Source organism: Pyrus communis, chromosome 7 (assembly GCF_963583255.1).
Source record: "Pyrus communis chromosome 7, drPyrComm1.1, whole genome shotgun sequence".
Lineage (NCBI taxonomy): Eukaryota > Viridiplantae > Streptophyta > Magnoliopsida > Rosales > Rosaceae > Pyrus > Pyrus communis.
In genome coordinates, this window is record NC_084809.1 from 513,159 (window position 1) to 534,888 (window position 21,730).

General features: G+C 36.9%; 5 protein-coding genes across 5 annotated transcripts; 3 read left to right on the top strand and 2 right to left on the bottom strand.

The window, feature by feature from the left end:
* The first annotated feature begins 1,188 nt into the window (after positions 1-1,188).
* LOC137740818 (protein VERNALIZATION 1-like) lies at positions 1,189-13,144 on the top strand. The gene is made up of 6 exons (XM_068480623.1): positions 1,189-1,765; positions 9,381-9,462; positions 11,292-11,356; positions 11,426-11,525; positions 12,541-12,582; positions 12,705-13,144. The coding sequence occupies exons 1-6, from the start codon at positions 1,581-1,583 to the stop codon at positions 12,864-12,866; spliced, it is 636 nt and encodes a 211-aa protein (XP_068336724.1). The 5' UTR covers positions 1,189-1,580; the 3' UTR covers positions 12,867-13,144.
* A 1,414-nt stretch (positions 13,145-14,558) lies between these two features.
* Positions 14,559-14,768, bottom strand: LOC137738819 (uncharacterized). The gene has a single exon (XM_068478292.1). It carries the CDS (start codon positions 14,766-14,768, stop codon positions 14,559-14,561), a length of 210 nt encoding a protein of 69 aa, XP_068334393.1.
* A 958-nt stretch (positions 14,769-15,726) lies between these two features.
* LOC137739485 (uncharacterized) lies at positions 15,727-16,924 on the top strand. The gene has a single exon (XM_068479069.1). The coding sequence runs from the start codon at positions 16,412-16,414 to the stop codon at positions 16,622-16,624; it is 213 nt and encodes a 70-aa protein (XP_068335170.1). The 5' UTR covers positions 15,727-16,411; the 3' UTR covers positions 16,625-16,924.
* Positions 16,925-17,347: 423 nt separating this feature from the next.
* On the bottom strand, positions 17,348-20,258 carry LOC137739486 (uncharacterized). Its single transcript, XM_068479070.1, has 2 exons — positions 19,738-20,258; positions 17,348-17,813 (listed from the first exon to the last, which is right to left on the bottom strand). Exons 1-2 carry the CDS (start codon positions 19,936-19,938, stop codon positions 17,595-17,597), a joined length of 420 nt encoding a protein of 139 aa, XP_068335171.1. The 5' UTR covers positions 19,939-20,258; the 3' UTR covers positions 17,348-17,594.
* Positions 18,623-19,070, top strand: LOC137738772 (uncharacterized). The gene has a single exon (XM_068478244.1). The coding sequence runs from the start codon at positions 18,690-18,692 to the stop codon at positions 18,894-18,896; it is 207 nt and encodes a 68-aa protein (XP_068334345.1). The 5' UTR covers positions 18,623-18,689; the 3' UTR covers positions 18,897-19,070.
* Positions 20,259-21,730: the final 1,472 nt, after the last annotated feature.

Sequence of the window (21,730 nt, forward strand, 5' to 3'; positions counted from 1 at the left end):
ATTCCTTAGGCAAGAGATAGATTCTAGTGAGTCGGACTCAATAATCACCGAATTTAAGCCCAAGGGAATGCCCAGTTTACACCCTTTTAGAATAGCCACCGCCTCTGCAATTGCCACAGAAGAAGCATGGAGACTATACGTTTGTGCTGTCACAAACATACCATCAGAATCCCTTACAACCGCTCCAACAAACCTTGAGGCGGAAGAAGGCGCCCAGCTCGCATCCACATTGTATATTATCAAATACTACTTAATTCAAAAAAAAAAAAAAAAAACTACTTGACCAATCACATGATCAGACCACCTTTATTTTTATTGCACAATGCTGAAACCAAATAGAAAGTTTACCTTTTAATAAAATAACGGATTTGGATCCCATCCGGATCCAAATTGTGGGGATCCTAGGGATCCTCATATATGAGTCATTCATCGTACATCGAGCAGTAAAAAATAATTTGAATTTTATTATTTAAAATTAAACACAAACAGTACCTAACAAAAATTGGTCGTACGATGTACATTGAACGTTTGGACAAAGTCTGGTGAATGTATGACTAAAAGAACAAAGTCTGGACAAAACTAAAGCTTTCTATTTTCTTGCTTGTCAGAGAGTAAAGTGAGATGTCTTTTGATTGATTGGTTGAGTGCTATTGTCTTTGGGGTCCCTTGCTACTTTTATTGACATTTTAGCCCGACTGTCCAAGCTTTGCCTTTTGGTGATATCCTCCGAAACGTGGTGAGTCACCACTTTATTTACCCATCCATACCCTTGAAAAATACTTTTTGTTGGGATAAGCTACCATTTGTCACCCATCACTTCTAACATAAGCTTGTTGCTTATTTCTTGGTAAAAATGATTTTTAATTCTTCTTGGACCGTTACCTTATCCGAGCCCAATACTCCCTTTGCTTTTTGTATTCTTGGGCCTTCACTCCCACCAAGACACATTAAATATCCACTCAAACACCAAAAACATAGCTTTCCTATTTTGCCATGGTACATTTCCAATTTTGTCCTAGAAACCAAAATAGTAATATTTTACATTAATTCAGCTTTAGTTGGTGTTTCAAATAAAGACACGTTATATAGTACGACTGCCAATATCTCCGAGAGTATCTATCCTCTGCTTGTCCCACTATATATATAATATCTCTCTCTCTCTCATTCTTTCTTTTGAGTAGAATCCTCCATTCAAAATATCTTAACTGAGTCGAACCGAGTCGACACAGCCGAGTTGAATAAGCTACAGAAAGGAGAAGAGAGACGGGGTCGGTCAGTTTTGATGTTAAAACGGTAAATTCCTTGAATGGAAATGGTATCCAACAACACAAGTACAACAAGAAGCAAGAAGCAACGGCTGGGAGGAGTTACCGACTGACTGACTGACTGAGCTATCAGAGATAGAGCAAGCCAGTGGGGATTCTAATTTCTGTGTAATTAGTAGAAACCCCTCTTTCCTTTTCTTTTCTTTCGAATCCGCTGCTGCTTCTAGGGTTAGGGTTTTACATTTCGCTCCCGGAAACTAGAGAGAAACAAGAGAGAGAGACAGAAATTGAGATCAAGCAAAGAGCAAGTAATTAATGGGGCGAGGGAAGGTGCAGCTGAAGCCAATCGCCGACAAGATCAGGCGGCAAGTGACGTTTTCCAAGCGGAGGAGCGGGCTTATCAAGAAGGCTCGTGAGCTGTCCGTGCTCTGCAGCGTGGAGGTCGGCCTCGTCATCTTCTCCGCCAAGGGGAGGCTCTACGAGTTCTGTAGCGCCGAGAGGTACGCACCCTTTAATTTCTTCTTCCTTCCAAGTTTCCACCGCCATAATTCTTTAGCAAATAGGAACGTGCCAGCTGGCTCTCGAATTATCTTTTCTTCCTTCTTCTGTATGTATCCATATGTAGTGCTAGGCTGCTATGTAATTAAAAATTTTACCAATCAATGGATCCATTTATTTTATTTTATTTATTTTATTATTTTATTATTTTCTGTTGTTGTTTGTGTCATCTGTTCACAAGCTTCTGTATAATTTTAGTTTGTGTATATCCTCGTCCTTTTGGGGATATGGATGGAAATTTGAAAGAACAAATATCGTTCCCGTATATCTTTAGCTTTCGATATTCTTTGTCTTTGCTTACATGTATACTTTGTCCTTTGGTTACAAGTGAGGGTTTCGGATTCTGAATTTCCAGCCTTCTCCTATCCTACGCATCCAATGGTCGCCATTGGACCAAATATCCCACTGACTTAGCTTTCAGTATTATCATCATCATCATCATCTGTTACCCTCATCCCATGCATGCATGTACAACACTATGGTGTGTGTAGTATACAACAGAATAACTGGAGCATCCATCGTCAACCGTTGATAACGTGAACATCTTTACCTAATATATATATTGAGATTGAAGCGATCGAAAGATGGTCATCATTAAAGTAATTAAAGTAAGTATTAAAATATGGGTTAGCAGAGCCGCCACTACTCTATAATATGTTTGCATGTCACTATACTACCGACAGTAGTGTCCTTAGAGTAGGACATAGCAGCACTCTCTTCAAGGGGCCTGTGGAGGACCCGAATTGCTGTTATATGAGTACTGTAGATATAGTTAATAAGATAGTGAAGACGCGTACTATGTATGTCTATCTAATATTATCCTTTTCTTTGTATCGAGTTCTTACCTAAATAAGTGTGATTCAAATTTACAGTTTGATTATTGACTCCAGTAGGACAATAGAACATTGCACTCTGTCGCATACCTCATCTTATCATCCACTACTTATCACGTATCTCAACCTTTCATAGATTGTCTAATCACATCTAATTTGTGAACACGATGTGATATGGAATCCAAAATGTGGAAAAGGAAGTAATACTAGCTCTCATAGGTATCTAAAATAGCGAATATTCAATATAATCAACATTTGATCCGATAGGACGTTGTTGTGTGTGATAATTGTTATTGTATGTCGAGATTATGGTGCACACTCATGTATTAATTGTTGTATGTACTGTAAGTCGAATTAGTTTGCGAGTGAATTTATAACACCACGTCAACATGTCAAGTAGTATTTTCAGTGCATGAAAGAATTCATTCGATAATTCACAGAAATAGTATAGGACGATATGTTGAGATGATAAGGAAAAGTTTCCATGCATGGACGTCGTGAGCATGTCTGAGTTGAAGTTTGTTTCGCGGCATGACGTGAGTTGGCGAAGCACGTAGTAGAATGGACCATCAGAGCAGTCAATGTCTACTTTTAAGCATATCTGATATCGTATTATAGGGTTAATAGGAGGTGAAGGTCTACGTCTATTCGTTCGATTTGCACGATTATTGGTGATTTTTGTGTCTAAGAAGTAATTAATTAGCTTTCTCGGCTTTGTTAACCATCTTGAACTTAAAAATTAAAAAAAAATAAAAATATTAAAGTTGCCCTGTAGTAAAGATATTTGTATAATGATGTTAACTACGAGAATTTAAACATCAACTCTTTCTGCAGAAAGAAGAAAGATGTAGTCAATTCTATGAAGGGCGAAGGTACATAAGTTCATAAAGTTCAATAAAATCTTACGTAGTGTTATAAATATATACCTAGGAAAGAAAGGACCAAGATCAAAATCTACTTCTATATATCGTAATAATATACCCAAGACAAAGGATGAAGATCAAAGTCTACTTGTATATTCTTATAATATATGTTAATGCGCAAAATCGAGTTGACTTTGGAACAGCGTAAAGTATCAGGGTATGATATTTGCAAGGTTGCTTCAGTCACCAAGTGTGTAAAGAGATAGATAGGGAAGCAAACACAAGATACACGTGGTGCATCCTAAGTTAGGCTACGTCCACGAGGGTAGAGCAGTTTTCACTAATATTATAGAATTTACATGATACAAGGGTTCAAGCACAATCATCATTCATGAGTTCTAACAATGAATTAAGTACGATAATAGCATTATAATTAATTGTAAGATAATGAGCTCCTTTTATAGTTGAGGAGAGTCGCATGCTTCCGTCCGCAGTCAGTGTGAACTTTAGGAGTTTTATTCTAATGTTAACACGTTTCGCGTTGTGATTAGTCTCCTGGTTGGAGAAAAACTCTTGTACTTCAGCGACACCCCCTCAACATGAATCCTTCAGTGGGTCTCTGAATGTATAAAGTTGACCGGTGCTTGGTAGTTTCGAGATTGGTGAAGTATGGTACAAACAGTACTCTCGAAATCACCAGCACCGATCAACTTTATACCTTCAGAGACCCACTGAAGGATTCGTGTTGAGGGGGTGTCGCCGAAGCACAAGAGTTTCTCTCCAACCAAAAGGCTAACCACAACGCAACATGTGTCAACATCAGAATAAAAATCCTAGTCTCACATCAACAGCGGACATGTGACTCTCCTCAGCTATGAAAGGAGACTATTGTCCTATAAATTAATCCCTAATGCTATTATTTTACTTAATTCATTATTAGAACTCACTAATGGTGATTGTGCTTGAATATTAATGACAACTCCTCTACCCTTGTGGACGTAGCCCAACTTAAGATAAACTACATATATCTTGTGTTTCCTTTCCTATCTCTATTTACATAATACTTATACTTGGTGACAGAAGTAACCTTTCGAAGATCATATACCTTCACACTTTACGTTGTTCCAAAATCAATTCGATTTTTTGCATTAACAACATACCTAAAAGAAAGGATCAAAATCAATGGCATCATTGTTTTTGAGAAGAGATCCTCTCCGAAACTCTTCCATCAAGGCCACCGGATCAAGTGATCCGAACCTTTCAAATTTCATCCAACGGTCAAAAATTATAATAGCTTTTAAGGGGTCAAAACAAGTAGGTAGGATGTAATTTGAAAGGTTCGGATTACTTGATCCTGTGACCTTGGTGGAAGAGATCCGGAGAGGATCTCTTCTCATTGTTATTTATGTTGGATATGGCATCACCATTAAAAATAAATAAAATCTACTATAAAGATGACAATCTAATTAATTTTCTCTAAAAAAAATTATGCTTTTATAAATCCTTTTAAATTTTCTTTTTTTTGAAAACCAATCCTTTGAAAAAAAAAAATCGTCTATTACATATGATCTGACTATAAATGTGAAATTAACTAGTATTTATAGGAAAGAACTTTAAGCTTATACTTCATAAAATACAATATATATGTAGATAAGTTATGCATGCATCTAAATAATGTGTATGATGATAATCCACTGACATAGTTAGCGTCCTAGCTTGACCTCATACCTCATAGTTTGCCATCTGGCGTCGAGTAAAACCAAAACAAATAGTAATTGAGGAATAATTCAACTCCTCACACACTTACTGATGTGTTCGCTAATTTTCAAGCTTAAAACATAGACAATGTAATTAATGACATGAAGCATAGAGGATTGTGAGGCTTCACACATGATCAACTTGCTTTAATACTATGAAAGAAGTTGACGTTCCACCTTAAAACAACTAATTAGAGGGATCAACTTAGCTCCTTATATAAACCTTTGCATGACAAGAAGGTTTTTACATAACCTTATGTGGTATAATTGTTCACAACGTCACACATACAGTAACATGTGACTACACTCAAACCAAATGCGTGGCAACACATATTAAATGAGTGAGCACATGTGACTGTTGACAACACATATTAGGTAGTATATAGTATGTGTGACTGTTGTTTTCACACGTGAGCCAAAGTATTACAATACAATTAAGAAAATTTGAAGAATAGTCCAACTCCTTCTAAAGCTCTTACAAGGTTTATTAACTTTATGATGTGAGACAATATTCTCCAAACCAAGTACTCGATTGCATACCACGTCGTGAATGTCCTTTGGTCTACTATTTAAATTATTGTTGCCCCAAACTTAGAGCCCGTTTAAAAATATTCCTTCAGAAAGTACTTTTGCTCATAAACACTTTTATTAGAAGCAAATAAAAAGTTCTATCAAATTCAAGTGCTTCTTAAAAATGCAATTGGAACTCTTGAAGAAGCACTTGCTAGTTGTTTTTTTCATAAAAGCACTTATAAGTGGTTTTAAAATGTAAAAGCATTAGCTTTTCATGTCACACATTATTAAAACTTCACTCATCATCTGAAAGCGATTTTAGATATTCCTAAAACACTAAAAATATGCATTTAACTGCAATGTGAAGTTTAGATCTGATGTTCATCTCCAGTGGTGCAGTATAGGGATTAGGCCCAACTATTTGATCCATCAGTTCTCCCTTGAATCAAGTTTTCATCCTTGGCCCGTCTATCTTGAAGTGTTGCCGTAATGGTCATGGCATTCACATTACATTGAGAGTAAAATCGCATATGTCATTTATTATAACCTTCTTGGGGGATTTACCATATGCATGGAATGGTGAAGTACTAACAATAAAGTATTATTCTACTAAGTGGGGATAGTTGTATGAATGCTAAAACGTCAGTGCGCTCGGTTTTACGCCAAGTCGTCAGTTAGCTTCAAATACTTCAAGTCGTTTCTTAAAGTCTCCTTGCAAGTTTTTCTAGATCTTTCTCTATTCCTTTTACCTTGAGCATCTGTCTCATAATGCATGCAATGGTGAATACCTAAAATTCGTATTCTTCTAATAGTTACATGTATAGGCTTTGTACGCACTGTCTTTCTTGGACACTCCTAGGGAAATGTCTAATATATAGGTCTCATAATCAAGAGAGAGAGAGCAGCTGTCATGAGTTTTTAATATCTTTTATCTTTTAATAAACGATATTATCTATACTATAGAGAAGGAGTGTGCTTAACTTCACAATGGGTTAGCAATAATATTAAAACACTTACAAGTGAAGACGAATATTTTAGACCTGTAATACTAAATGGCTACACGAGGTTTTATGAAAACACTAGTCGCATAAATTAGTCGGGCAACTTTAAACCTACAACAAGGATACAAGAAAGAGCTCCCATAAAAAATAAAGAAAATGGATGAAAAGACTAGTTAATAAAGGATTGAGAAAGTAATGAAAAAGACACAAACACATATTGTCATGAAACTCATTTCCTCTTTTCCCAAAGAGCTAAAATCGATCTTTAGAGATTCTTCCAACTCATACGGGTTAACATCCACCAAATGTCATTCTTTGTAGAAAAAAATTCTATTTCTATCCCTATTGGTTCAATTTTATTCTGTTTTGGTCCCTATTGTTTCCTATCATGTTTCAATTCAAGGATATCTATCAATTTTAGCTCTGATACCAAGTTAGATTATAAACGCTCAATGCACAATCAATTGGAAATACGTGGAAACGTCAAGTTCTTTTAAGTACTTAATGCAAAAGATACTCCCAGCATGCCACAACTCTCACTTGCCTAGGAGCAAGTGTTTTTGTTCGACCTAACATGTGCTTAACCTACTATATATATTATAGTGTAAGCATCTAAAATACAATTGGCAATCGCGATGAGGTCCAAAGGACCTTTTAATACCTAATGCCAAACTTTCATCTTTAAGGTGAGATACTCTAAAGAAGGACACACACAAATGTCAAGGTTCATAGGTTAGAATTTCATATCTATTTGGAACATGGCTAAATTAGAAGGGAATATGGACATGTGTTGGAGAGTGGACCCACCATGAAAAAAGAAGCTTTATCTTCATTGCTTATTTATCTTGTACCTTTTTGCTCTTGACAATTGATTTAGGTTAGATACTCACAATCTAATATAGTATCAAAGTTGCTATTCTTAAGTCCAATCATCCCTTAATACATTTTTTACGTGTTGGACTCTTAATCTCCACATGAGAGGGTCTGTGTTTTGAATTTTCTACAATAGAAAAGGAAGCTTTGACCTACCTCTTATTTCCATTCGGTTTTCCACAAGTTTGTGAATATTCGTGGTCGAACTCATTCACTAGCTTTCTCGCAACAAATGGAATCGTAGCAATGACAACGCTTGAGGTCCGGACTCACTTGAGGGCAATTGGATTTTGGAGTTTAATGCTTTTGGGCCACGAAGGAGCTAGCATTTAAATTGCGAATGACATTTTGAATTGGGATAGCTAGCTCCAAGCTCGCCATGTGAACATTGTGACTTAGGCTATGCTTGGATTAGGAATTTGCAAGTGTCAAGCAATTTAGGTTACATTAGCTAGAAATGCTCTACAACATATTAGACGAAGGATTTTGAAGGAGTTAGATACAATGCATTAAGGTTATGTTTGTGTGATGAACTTGCAAGTAATTCTAATTGATCGAGGCCGAATTGTAAGAGAAAGACTACGAAATGGGAGAGGTAGAGGTTTAGAAATATACTTCGTCGGTATTATAAATGTATGTGAGAAGGATTTTCAAATCACTTGGAATGGTCATTAGCATACGAGACATGCCTTTGAATGACTACAAAAGATGTACAAATGGTTACTTCATATGAGTCATTTCTTAGTACTTTGTTTGTGGTTATAACGATCATATACTGTATTTCAAATTCCTCATACTAATATTACGTAGTGCATTTTTATCTTTTTTTTTGTTCTAAATCCCCTGTTATCTCACATGCATGAACTCCATTATTAGGAACGGTAAGCCGATTTCGTTTTTTTTTTTTTTCTTTTCTTTTTTAAAGATCATTGAAATGCTTGACATGAGTAAGGAGTGGAACCTTTTAGGGCTTCATAATATCATAAAGGTTATCTGATTAGAATTTTAAATTTTCAGAACTTTAAACTTCTGGTTTTAACGACGAAGTTTGTTTGGATATACAGAGCATATATATTACATAGCCAGCCCTAGGCCTCCTTTTCTATACGAGTGTGTGTTGAGAGTAATAATTTTATATCAAAAAAATGAGATATTGTGCATGTGCTTATAAGTAATTGGCCTACTCCTATATTCCCAATTGGTTTGTGGTGTAACCTCAACTTCTTCATAGTATCATAGTAGATTGTCTCATGTGTAAAGCTCAACGGCCACACGCTCTTAATGTCACCCTATTTGAAAAATCCACAACACCTGAGGGGGCATGTTGAGAGTAACAATCCCACATCGAAAAAAGTAGGAACTTTGCATGTGCTTATAAGTAATTGGTCTACTTATCATATCGCCAATTGGATTTATGGTGAAACCTCAACTTACTCAAGATAGGGTTTTGGAGTTGGGGCGTGTGTGTTTGTGCATGCTTCTTGACAATTAGACTTAACTACGAACTTCCACATTTCTTAATTTACTGTTAATCACTAGCCCTAGATGTTTTATTTCAATTTAATCCTACTTGTTAGATGAATTATATTCGTACAAATGGCATCTTTTGTCGTGTAAGTATATCATGGATTATTTGTTTCTGTCATATTAATCAGTGCATAAAATAATCTGGCTTCTGATATATATATTTTTTCCTTGTGACCCTTATCTACTTCAGTTTTGAAAAGCTTCTGGAGCGTTACCAGACACATAATGATGAGGAGATTGCTGCTTCCAAGACTGCTGATGGTACTGACAAGGTTAGTCAAACGTTTTACCCTGCGTAAAATTAACAGGATTATATCCTAGTAGTTAATTCTTGTTATTTTCACTTGTAAGATGTAATCTTCTTTGAAACCTTAGTGTATGAGACACCTGCCAGGAATCAAACACGCAATCACCATCTGAGCAAGATTGGATTAATAAGCATACTTATCAACAGTGTGTTGAATTTGAAATCATAAATTGGATTCACCTATATGTTAATCTACCAAGTTATCGAGCTCAGTTAAAAACTAAGTTTGATATATATTGTTGGTCAATTTTTTATCCATTTAAGCTTTTGTGGTCACTGTCTACATGGTAACACAGCCCACTATGCAAGTGTCCTGTATTAGCTCCCCTCCCCAACTTCACTGTTTGTTTGTAAGGTGCAGGTGAAAAAGTAAGCTTGTCCATTGCTTCCCAATTATGTGTAGTTTCACTCCATAACTGTGAGAATCGAAAGATTTGACCCACAGAGCTTATTAGAAGTTGGGGCCTCTGCCCTTATTTCCAATTGATTTCAGGATTAAACTTCCACTTCCTTCATGGTATCGGAGTTTGTTAGTCTATATGCGAAGCCCAAAGATCATACCTGTTCTAGGTCACCCGGTTAACTTGTCCATGCATTGTGCTTAAAGTTTCATCAATGTTAGAAGGTGTGTGAGGATGAGATGAGTTCCTTCTAGTCACAACCTATTTAGGAATAGACAGAGTCTTTGTCGTTGTAGCTTTATTTCGGGAGTCCAACTTGGCTCACATGTAAAACTCTATAATTACATGTGCTCCAAGTCACTTCATATGTGTTGTCCACATGATTAGCTTGACTGCCTCCAGACATTGGAGGCATGTGAGGATATGCGAAAGCTATTTCTTAGAAAGTTAAGGGTGAAGCTCAACTTCTTCCATGATATAAGTGCAACTTGGCCCACTTTTGACCTTACCTAGCCACACGTGCTCAAGCGAGTCCTTCAATTTCAATATGTGATGCTCCTGTGTTTTACTTGATCGTCGTCACACGTGAAGCACATGTGAAGATATAAAAAGGTGTCTCATATTGAAAAGTTTAGAAATCCTAAACATCCTTATAATGAGTTAGACTGTTTCTCCCGTAATCTCAACTTCCATCATAGTATAGAATAAGTTATCCAACATTTGAAGCCATATGGCCACATGTGCTCCAAATTAGATATTGTTCTTATGTATTGTGCGAACCTTGCTACAGGTGAGGAGCATGTGAAGATGTGACAGTTTGTAGAGTAAAGAAACCTTGCATAAGCTTATAAGAGGTTGGCCTACTTACCCCCTGCCGTTAGGTTTCCTGATAGAATCTCAAGGCCCGTCATTGCGGTCGCTTCTTAGTCTCCAGATGGTCTCAAGCCCTTGCCCTTGTGTTAGATGGGGAGTACCAATTGCTTCCCAATCATGCCTAATTTCACTCCACCAATGTGGTAAACTCTGCCAAGCCAATGTGGTAAACTCTGTCAAGTCTCAACCAACTCTACTAGTCTTCTTAACCTACATCATGCATGATTTTTCCCTTGATCTAATTTCTAGTATGTCTTGTCACTCTAAATTCGATACTTTGCACCTCAATAAATATGAAAAATATCATTTTCCAGTCTTTTTAACAGAAGTCACTCTTAACATTTGTATCAGATCCAGACAACCAATTTACTGTATTTGTTAGGACTTAAAGTTTTGTATCACTGTCAAAATAATTACAAAAGCCAGTAGTAATACTTTCAGCCTATGTTCTCTGGATAAGAATAGAGGTTTATCATTTACCACATCGTCTCTTCTCACATCCTGCTAATCTCGGCTGCAGAACCATAATTCAGAAAGCAGTGGTCTCCGCACAGGCGCTAACCGAGTTCTGAAAATATTTAAAAGGTAAGTATCATGTACAGAAGCTTCATTACATTTCACACACGTGACTTATATCTGATTATGTTCTTGCAGCGATATGGAAACACAAGACATTGATAATCTAGATGTTCCAGAGCTCACCCAGCTTGAGAAGGAATTGGATGCAGTTCTAAGACAAACAAGATCACTAAAGGTTTGTCAACTAGTACATATTCTGGTTTATTGAGACAGAACATGGAAAAAGAACCCAAAAATAGCATTATGGTTTCACTCAGACTGGTTTCAATGGCTCAAGTACCTATTTCCGAATACAAATCTGCATATATAGTTTCTTTTTCTAGCTGGGATTTCGTCGATGATCAATAATGTTTGAAATGTCTGTTCTCTTTTGTTATGCTATTGTCCTTGAGTTTTGGAAGTTGGTAAATCCTGTGAAGAGTATTAATTTCTGGACAATTGTGATGCTGGTAAGTTCTGTTGTTTCCATGATATCCAGGTAGTTCTTCAGGTTTTGAGTAAAGTTTGAACTACAAAATATATGATTCATCCATATTAGGGAGATTTTCTCACTCTCCAAAATCTCTTCGTAATCTTCTAGTTTAGGTTCACTGAATCTTCTACAATAGGTTCATTGTATGATGTATCTTTGTGAATGAATGAAACATAAAAGACCTTTTTCTACATAGTATCAGCTTAGATTTAGGCTCTCTCTCATCAGACACCCTAGTCGATCCTCCCTGTTCAATCTTATGGCTAACCTACAATTCTTCCTCATCTTTCTCCCCTGCCCCAGTTCACTTTTCCGGCCCCAACACAGCCAGTTTTATTCATGACACTCTACTTTTATGTGTAACGTGGAAGGGGTTATAATCTATTCTATTGCCAATTGCAATCTGTTTGAGGGCATATCCTGTTACACATTTCTCCGTGAGCGGTCCATGTGTACCATGGATATGCCTCCCTCGCACTCACAGTTCGTGCAGGGACTTGCATTTTTGTTGCTTCATTTTTTTGTGGTGTGTACATTAAGATCGACTATGTTGGTTCACTTAATATTTTTCTTATATTCTCAGTTGTTTGATCACTGAATTTCTGCTGGTGCCATATATATATATATATATATCCATATTTTCTATGTCACTGAATTTTAATTTGGTGCAATTTATATGTTGGTGTAAATATTTATGCCTGTCTCTAAATCTGAACAGGAAAAACAGATGAAAGAAGAGAAGGTTCGCTTGGAAAATGAGGTACATAAATATAATTATATATTTTTGGAGTTATTGAAGAAATTAAGGTAGAAATTGTGACAGAAAAGCAAGTTAAATATATATACCTAGTACTCAGTCACTTGATGGCTTTAATTTTTCAGATTGCAGCGCTGAAGCTGAAGGAGCAGCAGAGCAAGGACCGAGCTGCCGATGAGGAAGCGGATCGGCAGAGCACTTCCGCCGCTAATAACACCACCACCACCACGAACAACAGCCGCAGCAGCGACGACTATGTTCCGGCCACCATACTACAATTGTTTTGACTACTTTTCCAAGGGTGTAGGCAACTTATGTACTATATTGTACATGTGGCAATAACTCAGGTTGCCCCGTCCACCAACTGTGGTGACATCTGTCGAGACTGAGACGTCCCGCCGAGTGGACCCCGCCGCTCTGTGTTTTAGATTATGTGTGTGATATCGTGTGTGACTTGTATGAGATCCCGACTTGACTTTGTAATGTAAGGCCACTATGTTTTATTATTAATATTTTATTTTAATATTTATGGATTTGGGTACGTATGTATATATAGTGTTTAAAATATTAATACTCGTGAAGATATCTGTAAATTTGTGAAAATATTGACGGATATATTGATACCGGTTGCTTTTGATGTAAATGATAGGAATTTAAAATGAAAATTTAGAGAATGTCAAACACTGGTTTAGACGAAATATAAGAGTTTTTTCTATATTTAACTGACATATCAAAAATATGGACAAAATATGTCGATCTTAGCAAGTATGTCCTATTCAAGTATGATCTATGAATTAAAACTTACAAAATAAACAGTTCAGATTGTTGAAGTTCGTTGTAGAGTGGGTTCCATAACTATTTCCCTTTTTTGAATAAAATGGGAATCTTTTTCTTTAAAGAGTGTATTTTGTAACTACATTAGGTGACGGTTGGTAGATAGATCTTATTTACAAATTTTAAAGAAAAAATTTAATCATTAACCATCACATCGTATGGTCTAAAAATGAACCAATAAGAAGGACTGAAAATGAACCACTAAGAAATCGATCACATCATGTTGGTGGAGTTGCTTTGCCACTCAAAAAACAAACGTGACCACATATCAGTCCCTGTACATTTGTTCAAAACATATGAAGTCAACCCAATAAGATGACTGAATGTGTGGGAATATGAAACCTCTTCGGAGTCGGTCCAACAAAAAAAGGGGAACAAAATACACCTCTCTCGTGTTGGGCTATTGGGTTACTAACAATTAAAGGCAAAATTGATGAGACTTGTATGGCCCAACATAATTTAGACGTGAAATCTTCTATATGTGGGCCCAGATCAGGATCTAGCCTAGCCCTCCCCAGATTGAATTGATTTTTTTATGACGAGGAATAACGATATTTTATTAATCAACAAGACACGAATACAACATTGATATATTGTTTTTAGTGACCAATATACTGATATAGGGATAATTTGTATAAACAGATGTAATGAGTAAGCTCGTACACGGTTACCAAAGCCAAATGTGCTTCAAAAATGAAAAACATAACGCCTTGTACAGAGATACGTACAATGTTATCGCGATTATAACAAAACCATCGCTGATTGGGGATACCATATCACTCTAATCGAGACAACAATTGCAGAGAATATTACGAGCAGCAAAAGCTTATATCGTGTTGAATTTTTCTTTTGGTGCACAAAATATGTGTTAACGTTTTATTCATCTTGCTTTGGCTTATGTTAATTCATTTTTGAAGAACCAGTTCCGCGAGTGAACCAAACACGCACTTAATTAGTGAGACTGATCCAAGCAGCTTGCTTTCAAGTTTTCAAACATGTAACATTCATAGACAGCAGGTGCTGATAAATTTCATCGAATACACTCAACTCTTACTAAAATCACAAAACAATTCATTCATGCATCCCCCTGCATGCGCGCCGATCGGAAAAATGTAAATGTTGCAGATGGATAGCGTGCATATAAGCTAGCCAGTGGAGATGTGAACGCCGATAGCGATGAGGAAAATGGTGACGAGGCCAAAGTAAATGATGGTGTGAACCAAGATGGAAACCCCGCTGGTCTGCATGTTGTTGAACTCCGCCACCCGGCTGTTCCCGGGCAGCTGAAACAGCAGCCCCGGCGTCAACAACACAAACAGCACCACGGCTATCACCACTGGCCCCCAATCCGCCATCCTTTCAACTAACTAGTTTCGCAGTAAGGTCGAGGCTCCGAGCAACGTTGATGGATAGAATAATAAAGTAGACGATGACTGGTACGGTGGAAGTGGAAATGAAAGGGCAACGAGAAGGAAGGAGCATAAAAAGGGTGAGTACGGGGTGGAAAGTGACAAAATGGGAATTCAACGAGACAAAAAGAGGTAGAATACTCCGGCCACCACGACGAAGCAAAGAGTTAGAAAACAGCCGACGGTATCTTTCCTTCGGACAAAGACGGCTTCCTCGTTTTACTCATCGAATGGCATTACGTGGCACTTTTATTTGGACTTTTTGAAAATATGGGCTACGGTGATTTGATTTTGGGCTCTTGTTTCTTGCCCAAATCCAATTATTCTTGGGCCTAAACATAGGCCCACTAAGTTATCATTTGTGGATCCAATTTGTTGCCTACATAACCGAAGTACTCGAACATCATCGTCTTAATTTGTAGCCAAAAAACTTTGGCTAAATTACAGATAAAGTAATGTTATTCATACTATGTTTTTATACCACATTTCTATATCACCTTAGGTGTCATATGATGTGGACAACCATATCATTTGAAAAATTTGCAAATCCCAAGGAAATGAAGGAGAAAAACTCCTCGTATAACACAATCATCATTTAATTAAATAATTTTTTTTTAATTATTAATTTATTAAATAATGAACTAAATTTAAAAATCTGATTAATTCAAATAATATGGCTATCCACATCAAATGCCACCTAAGGTGATATGAAAATATGATACAAAAATATAGTATGAACAAGAGTACTCTTACAGATGTGAAAAAATATTCGTGTAAGGATGCTTCAATCGTGTCATTTGTGGCCCTCTTACAAAACATGACGACTCACAATCCTTAATCCGTGTGAGAGTTGCCCTATTCAGACAACCCTAATGAATACTTGCTCATAGAAGTGAGCCCCATGTGGTAAAAAAAAACCGTTAATCAAAGCCATACAGTGGAGCCGGTTACCAATCTCGGTCAAAATTAAGAAATGAAATTCTTTACCATTGTGAAACCCATGTGTACTTTTGGATGAAAATATCGATTTTGATTGAGGTTGATCCCCCACGTGAATATAACACTATTTTTACCACATACGGGTCAACATGAGACAACACGGCGACGATTTATGCAATTCCGTCTGTTTTCTTTATCGACTGCAGTCAACTCAAGTAGCGGACATGATAATTCCTTGATGTATGCATTCTAGCTTTTTCCTGTAGAAAGTTAGACCAAACAAGAAAAGCATTTCAAACATATGCATATACCAACTCAACTTTACACTTCATTCTCCCACATATTACTTTACAATAATTTCTGGAAACGAACAATTATTGGAAGCTTATGAAAGCAAACATCTTTGTTTTGCTGTCCATAAAGCAATCCGCCACCTTCTCCTAATACCTTTCTCCTCTTTTAATCCCACTCTCTTCTTTCTCACTAAGTTTAGCATCCGTCTCTCCTTCTTCGCTAAGACATTAGGCTCCGTCCTTCTACATATTCGGAAACAGCACAACGCTCCGTTTATCTATTTCGAGAGAAAGAAGCCTCAAAGTTTTCATACCTCTTCATTCCAACTTACCTAGAGAGAGAGGAGTGATAGAAAGATGAGTGCTGATTGGGGGCCGGTCGTTGTTGCAGTTGTTTTGTTCATCCTCCTGTCGCCCGGGCTGCTATTCCAACTACCGGCAAGACATAGGGTGATGGAGTTCGGAAACATGGCCACAAGCGGGATTGCTATTCTTGTTCATGCCGTCATATACTTCTGCATAATCACCATCTTGATCATTGCAATTGGTATTCACATACATTTCAACTAATCCATATTGTTTTCAGCCACCACCCACAATTGGAGTAGTTTGTTCTTTTCTTTTTATATTGCGATATATTTTCATCTTTTTGTAAACGAACTCCTTATTCGGATTTTCTTCTTCCCTTATGGCTTATACTGTGTTCCTAGTTTAACGGTGTAGTGCTACATGATTGGTTTGGTTCACATTCACACTTGACACAGACATTGTAAAGGAGCATCTCAATGAATTTGCTCGTAGTGATGCTAAGTTTTCGGTCCATTATGCTTAAGTTTTATAGCATCATGAACATTGTAATAAACCTAATTTTATGGAATTGACTTACAATTTTATTGAGTATTATTGTCATCCAAGCACGTGCAAACGTCCTAAGGGGGAAAGTTCTAGATAAAAACCTACCGTTTCTATCTGCGCAATGTGAAGCTTAACAAAATGAATCCCCTAAGCGTCAACAGATCCGACTCTGGAATTTTGCATATCAACGACTAGCAAACGGATTTTTGACACCAATAAGCCTCGACATTCATAGCCTTCTAAACGAGTAGCTATTCAAAATTCCGAACACCACTCTAGATGTCTCATTCAAAGCTCGAGCGATATTCTAATCTAATCTAATTAACCTAATCCACTGGCAGAAAGATTCTAATCCAACTTGGCTACAATCAAGTAAACAAGTTCAGACCACTATTCTACAACATTTAACAAATAAAACAGCAGTAATTAAATTGCACCTTAATTAGTTGGTAAACAGAATTTAATTAAAAAAAAAGGGGTTTCTTATAACTCAGACCAGAGCAGAATTCATAAGCAAGCAACTGCATCTTCTTCTTCTTCAAGTCAGAAAAAAGATTTGTGCTTTACATTTATATGGAGCTCAAAAGAAAATTGTACAAATACTAAGTTACAACAAGCCAGCCCAGAAGAGAGACAGACCAACGTACATATGAGATCCAAAGCGGCGGAGGGTAGCGGTACCGGATCAACCGGTGTAGATGTGGACGTGGACGGCCAGGATGAGAATGGCGTACAGAGCGAAGAAGATGAGAGTGTGGACAGCTATGGCCTTGCCGTTGGTCTTCATGTGCCCAAACTCCACCTGCTTGCTGTTTCCCGGTAAAGCGAAGAGCAGCCCCGGTTGCAGCAGGATGAACAGAACCACCCCTATCAGTATTGGGCCCCAGTCCGCCATTGTTGCGTCCTAAAAAAATCAGTTTTCAGATCAAATGCTGGATTTTCGGATTTGGGTTTTTGAGCTGGGGGTTAAAGTTGCGAGCTTTCGGTTGCTGTGACGAAATGGAGGAATTGGGGATGAATTGCTTTGCGTATTTTATTAGGGTTTTTGAGTGAGTGAGAGTGACACTTGGGATTCGGAATTTGGGAAGCGATTTTGTAATTTTGTGATTGTAATTTTTAAGCAACCACGGCGAGCGGTGGAGATAAGGAAGCTAGTAGCCCACTGGCTACTGATGAAGGTTCGATTCTCTGCTTTGGGTTACAGAGTAGATTTGTGCAATCTGGACCCACCATCCACTAGTTTAAAGCTTTTATTTTTTTTAATTATTCTTTACATCTTTGACTAATCCTTAGCGGACATTGAAATGTGGTTGTAAAACTTTGAGCTTTTTGGACGATAAAATTTTTAGTGCGTCAAGAACACAGTTTAAATAAAGTAATTGTCCATTTAAATTTAAAAGGTGTGATCGAGAGGATGGTGGATGAGATTGGAATGCAGGGAGATGGTTTCGAAGAAATATTTTTGTACTAGCAATAGTCATAAAGATGAGATGATCTGCCGTATTCTAAAATTTCCTCTAATCAAACATCTCATTTCTACTTAAACAATTTAACAACTGCAACATCAAAGCATTTAAAATTCAAATAAAAAGGCTAATTAAAGTGGAATAAATATGTTCTTTCTAGCTTTAAGGGATTCTTATTCCCCTCTTTCAAGGGCATAAATCCAAATTATAAAGCATCTAAAGCTCCTTCTTTTATATGTACTTTTGCTACATTCTTCCCCTCCTCCTCCTCCTCCTCCTCCCTTATTCTTCTGCTGTGACATCTTGTTTTGACAATGAAAAATTGGGCAGCTCCGCTGATAGCATCCGCGCTATTTGCGTTTCTGTCGCCAGGATTGGTGTTTCAGATGCCCGGCAGGGAACGTCCCTTCGAACTCATGAACATGAAAACGAGCATCGCATCGATATTGTTGCACGCCGTGATCTATGGTTTGCTCATCGTTCTGTTTCTCGTTATTCTTGACATTCACATCTATGCTTAGGATCCAAGAAATGTTGTGGTTTTGGCACACCAGCTGAAGGGTGGAGTTAATTCTGTAGTTTTACTTGCTTTTATTTACTATTTTCTATTTACCTTTTTACCTTCCTGAATTCTGCTATGTGAAATGAAGAACTCATAGCAATCTTTCTATTTTTCAAGGGTCTTTATGCTTTCATTTACCTTCCATAATCTGCATAAATGTAATTATTTCATGACGAAATATCGCTAACAAGGATCTCAGCAATAAACATGATCTTAGACATGTAACGGAGAGATCAGCATATTATTTCACATTTTTTCCGTTTAATTAATTTTGTTTAGTTGGTTAATCAATTTAGAAGTTCCCCAGTTAAAGCCTTAGCTAGGAACTCACCTAGAAGGAACATGGAGGCTAATTAATTAAGCTCGTTGCTTTAATTCTTAGCAACTTCGGTTAATTCTACGCTAAATATTCGCATAATTCTCGGCTCAGCTACTGATTAATCTTGCGTGTTTTGATTACCTATCCACAGATTCTGAATCACATGTCGTTAAATGGTTATAAAACAGAAAATTATACGAATTATTTGACCATCTGTACTGATGTTTCTTGTTAAAATCCAGCACCCAGCAAACCTAAAAATCAACGGCACAAACAATGTAGACGGAGAGAAATCTTTACCTTCACTACTTGACAATCATTTAACAATGAACACGATCCTAACGAGCAATTTAAATCTCCGAAACGAAGGAAGGAAAATCCAAACATTAGTACAAGATCAAATCCAGATGCAGAGACAAACAAGCAAATTAAGGGATAATACACTGGTGGTAGTTTAACCAAGTGATAATTAAGAGCCAACATACATGTGGACACCAATAGCTAATAAGAAGATGCAAATGAGAGCAAAGTAGATTATGGAATGAACCAGTATGGACACTCCACTCGTCTGAAAATTTCCGAACTCCACGAACCGGCTCTTTCCCGGCATCTGAATCAGCAGTCCTGGTGTCAGCAGTACAAACAAAAGCACTGCTATGAAAACCGGCCCCCAATCCGACATCTTCTTCCTTCGATATGTCACGCGCTTGATCGCTTGACCTCTCCCAAAACTTAAGAAATGTGTTCAGCTGTGATCTGATTGTGATTTGCTGGTATAATGAGTGGGATAAGGATTGTTTGGTAATGGTATGAGGGAAAGAAAGATGAAAGGTATGCATGATTATAAAGTTGAGCATTTGGGAGGAAGAGACAAGGGATTGAGGACTAGGGAAAAAAGGTTAAGTGTAAGGTTAGAGTATCAAGCTATTCCAATTTCCACATTCACAACAACCATAGCGTGGCTCAGTGGTTGGAAATGAATTCCTGATCCGAATTTTACGCGACGCGTTCTGGGTTTAATTTTCCGATCCCAAAATTAAAAAATTAAAAAAAAAAATCCACATTCACATTTTCTAGTACTTTGGTAGTTTACACCTCACATCACGTGCATCCTAATTAAAGGAAGCTTCCCGCATGACAACAAAACCCTACAAGAATGCTACTCAACTGTACTTTTGCCGTATATGCTGATACCCACAATTTACAGAAAATACATATCTTACTATTATGTATTTATATCTCTTGTGTCATGTGATCATAGCGATGAATTCTTAATTATACAGTCAGTAGCATTTAAGAATCTCTCATTAGTTTAACCCGACTTCTGATGTCAGTGTTTTTTAGGAACCATTAGAAATTGAGATAATAAGATTGATGGTAGGGAGCTTTCTTGTCACTGAGGCATTATGTATAAAAATAGTTGTTTTCCTATTCCTTTTCTGAAATCCTATTAAGTATTAGCCCCCTTTCTTTCAACCAAATTTGATTCTGGTGGAGCATTTGGATCTCAAAGACACTTTTCAATTGCTTAAGAGATCAATTTGGTATTTAACAAAAAGACCTTTGTTGCCTTGTGGCCGGGTTTTACTGGCCAGTCACATACGGATATACAATCGGAATACCGGCAAAGATCAATCTGCTTCAACCGAAGTATCCCGAGTTCAAATTTTTGGTGACTTAGATCAACTGGAGGAGTTAAAATGACCAACTCTAGTTAATCGAGTGAGCCTAAGTTCAAATTTCCCTCCCCCCGAGGTTTTGAGTTTGATTTTTCCTGACTATATCGCTTGCATCCAAATATTACCCAACAAAGACCAAAATCTTTATAGGTAAATAGTAAATACCATATGAGATGTCAAAATTGCCATATAAGCATACAATACTAAAAAATGGCAACAAACTCTCTCCAAACGAGCCTTCAATTTCTTAGGTGGCGCTGAGTCATTTGAAGGCAAAGCCCTTTGCTGTCAAATTTGACAGCAGATGTCAAATTTATGAAATGAGATTTTAAGAAATTAATATAACATATAATAAATGTTGTTATATTTTTTAAATATTTGATTAGTTGCTTTAATCATTGGACTCCACAAAAGATAAAAAAATTTATTAAATGACATTATTATTTGACATATCGGATGGAGCAAAATGTTGTACAAAATGTCAAATTACCACATAAGCTATCAACTATCATTTTGATGTTTAAAATTTAACTTCTCCTTTAGACCATCTCCAATGGTTGGGCTAAAAGCCAAATTTTTTTAGTCCGGAAAATTTAGCTTTTAGCCTAGAAACAACTTTTCTGCTCCAACCATTCTAGCCTAAAATTTTAGCCCGGGATTATTAAAGAATGAATTTAGGCTATTTTTTTTGTTAAATTAAATTTAAAAAAAAATTAAATATGTAGATTATCGTAAATTAATTTTATGAACATTTTAATCTAAAAAAATTTAAATTCCGATAAATATTGGATGAAG

Excerpts from the sequence above, each read along its gene's own strand:
- LOC137740818 (XM_068480623.1), top strand. The coding sequence starts at position 1,581 with ATGGGGCGAGGGAAGGTGCAGCTGAAGCCAATCGCCGACAAGATCAGG. Across the intron at positions 1,766-9,380 it reads GAGTTCTGTAGCGCCGAGAG|TTTTGAAAAGCTTCTGGAGC; the intron begins GTACGCACCCTT and ends TATCTACTTCAG. Across the intron at positions 12,583-12,704 it reads AGGTTCGCTTGGAAAATGAG|ATTGCAGCGCTGAAGCTGAA; the intron begins GTACATAAATAT and ends TTAATTTTTCAG.
- LOC137738819 (XM_068478292.1), bottom strand. The coding sequence starts at position 14,768 with ATGGCGGATTGGGGGCCAGTGGTGATAGCCGTGGTGCTGTTTGTGTTG.
- LOC137739485 (XM_068479069.1), top strand. The coding sequence starts at position 16,412 with ATGAGTGCTGATTGGGGGCCGGTCGTTGTTGCAGTTGTTTTGTTCATC.
- LOC137738772 (XM_068478244.1), top strand. The coding sequence starts at position 18,690 with ATGAAAAATTGGGCAGCTCCGCTGATAGCATCCGCGCTATTTGCGTTT.
- LOC137739486 (XM_068479070.1), bottom strand. The coding sequence starts at position 19,938 with ATGTCGGATTGGGGGCCGGTTTTCATAGCAGTGCTTTTGTTTGTACTG. Across the intron at positions 17,814-19,737 it reads CTATTGGTGTCCACATGTAT|GACGCAACAATGGCGGACTG; the intron begins GTTGGCTCTTAA and ends TGATTTTTTTAG.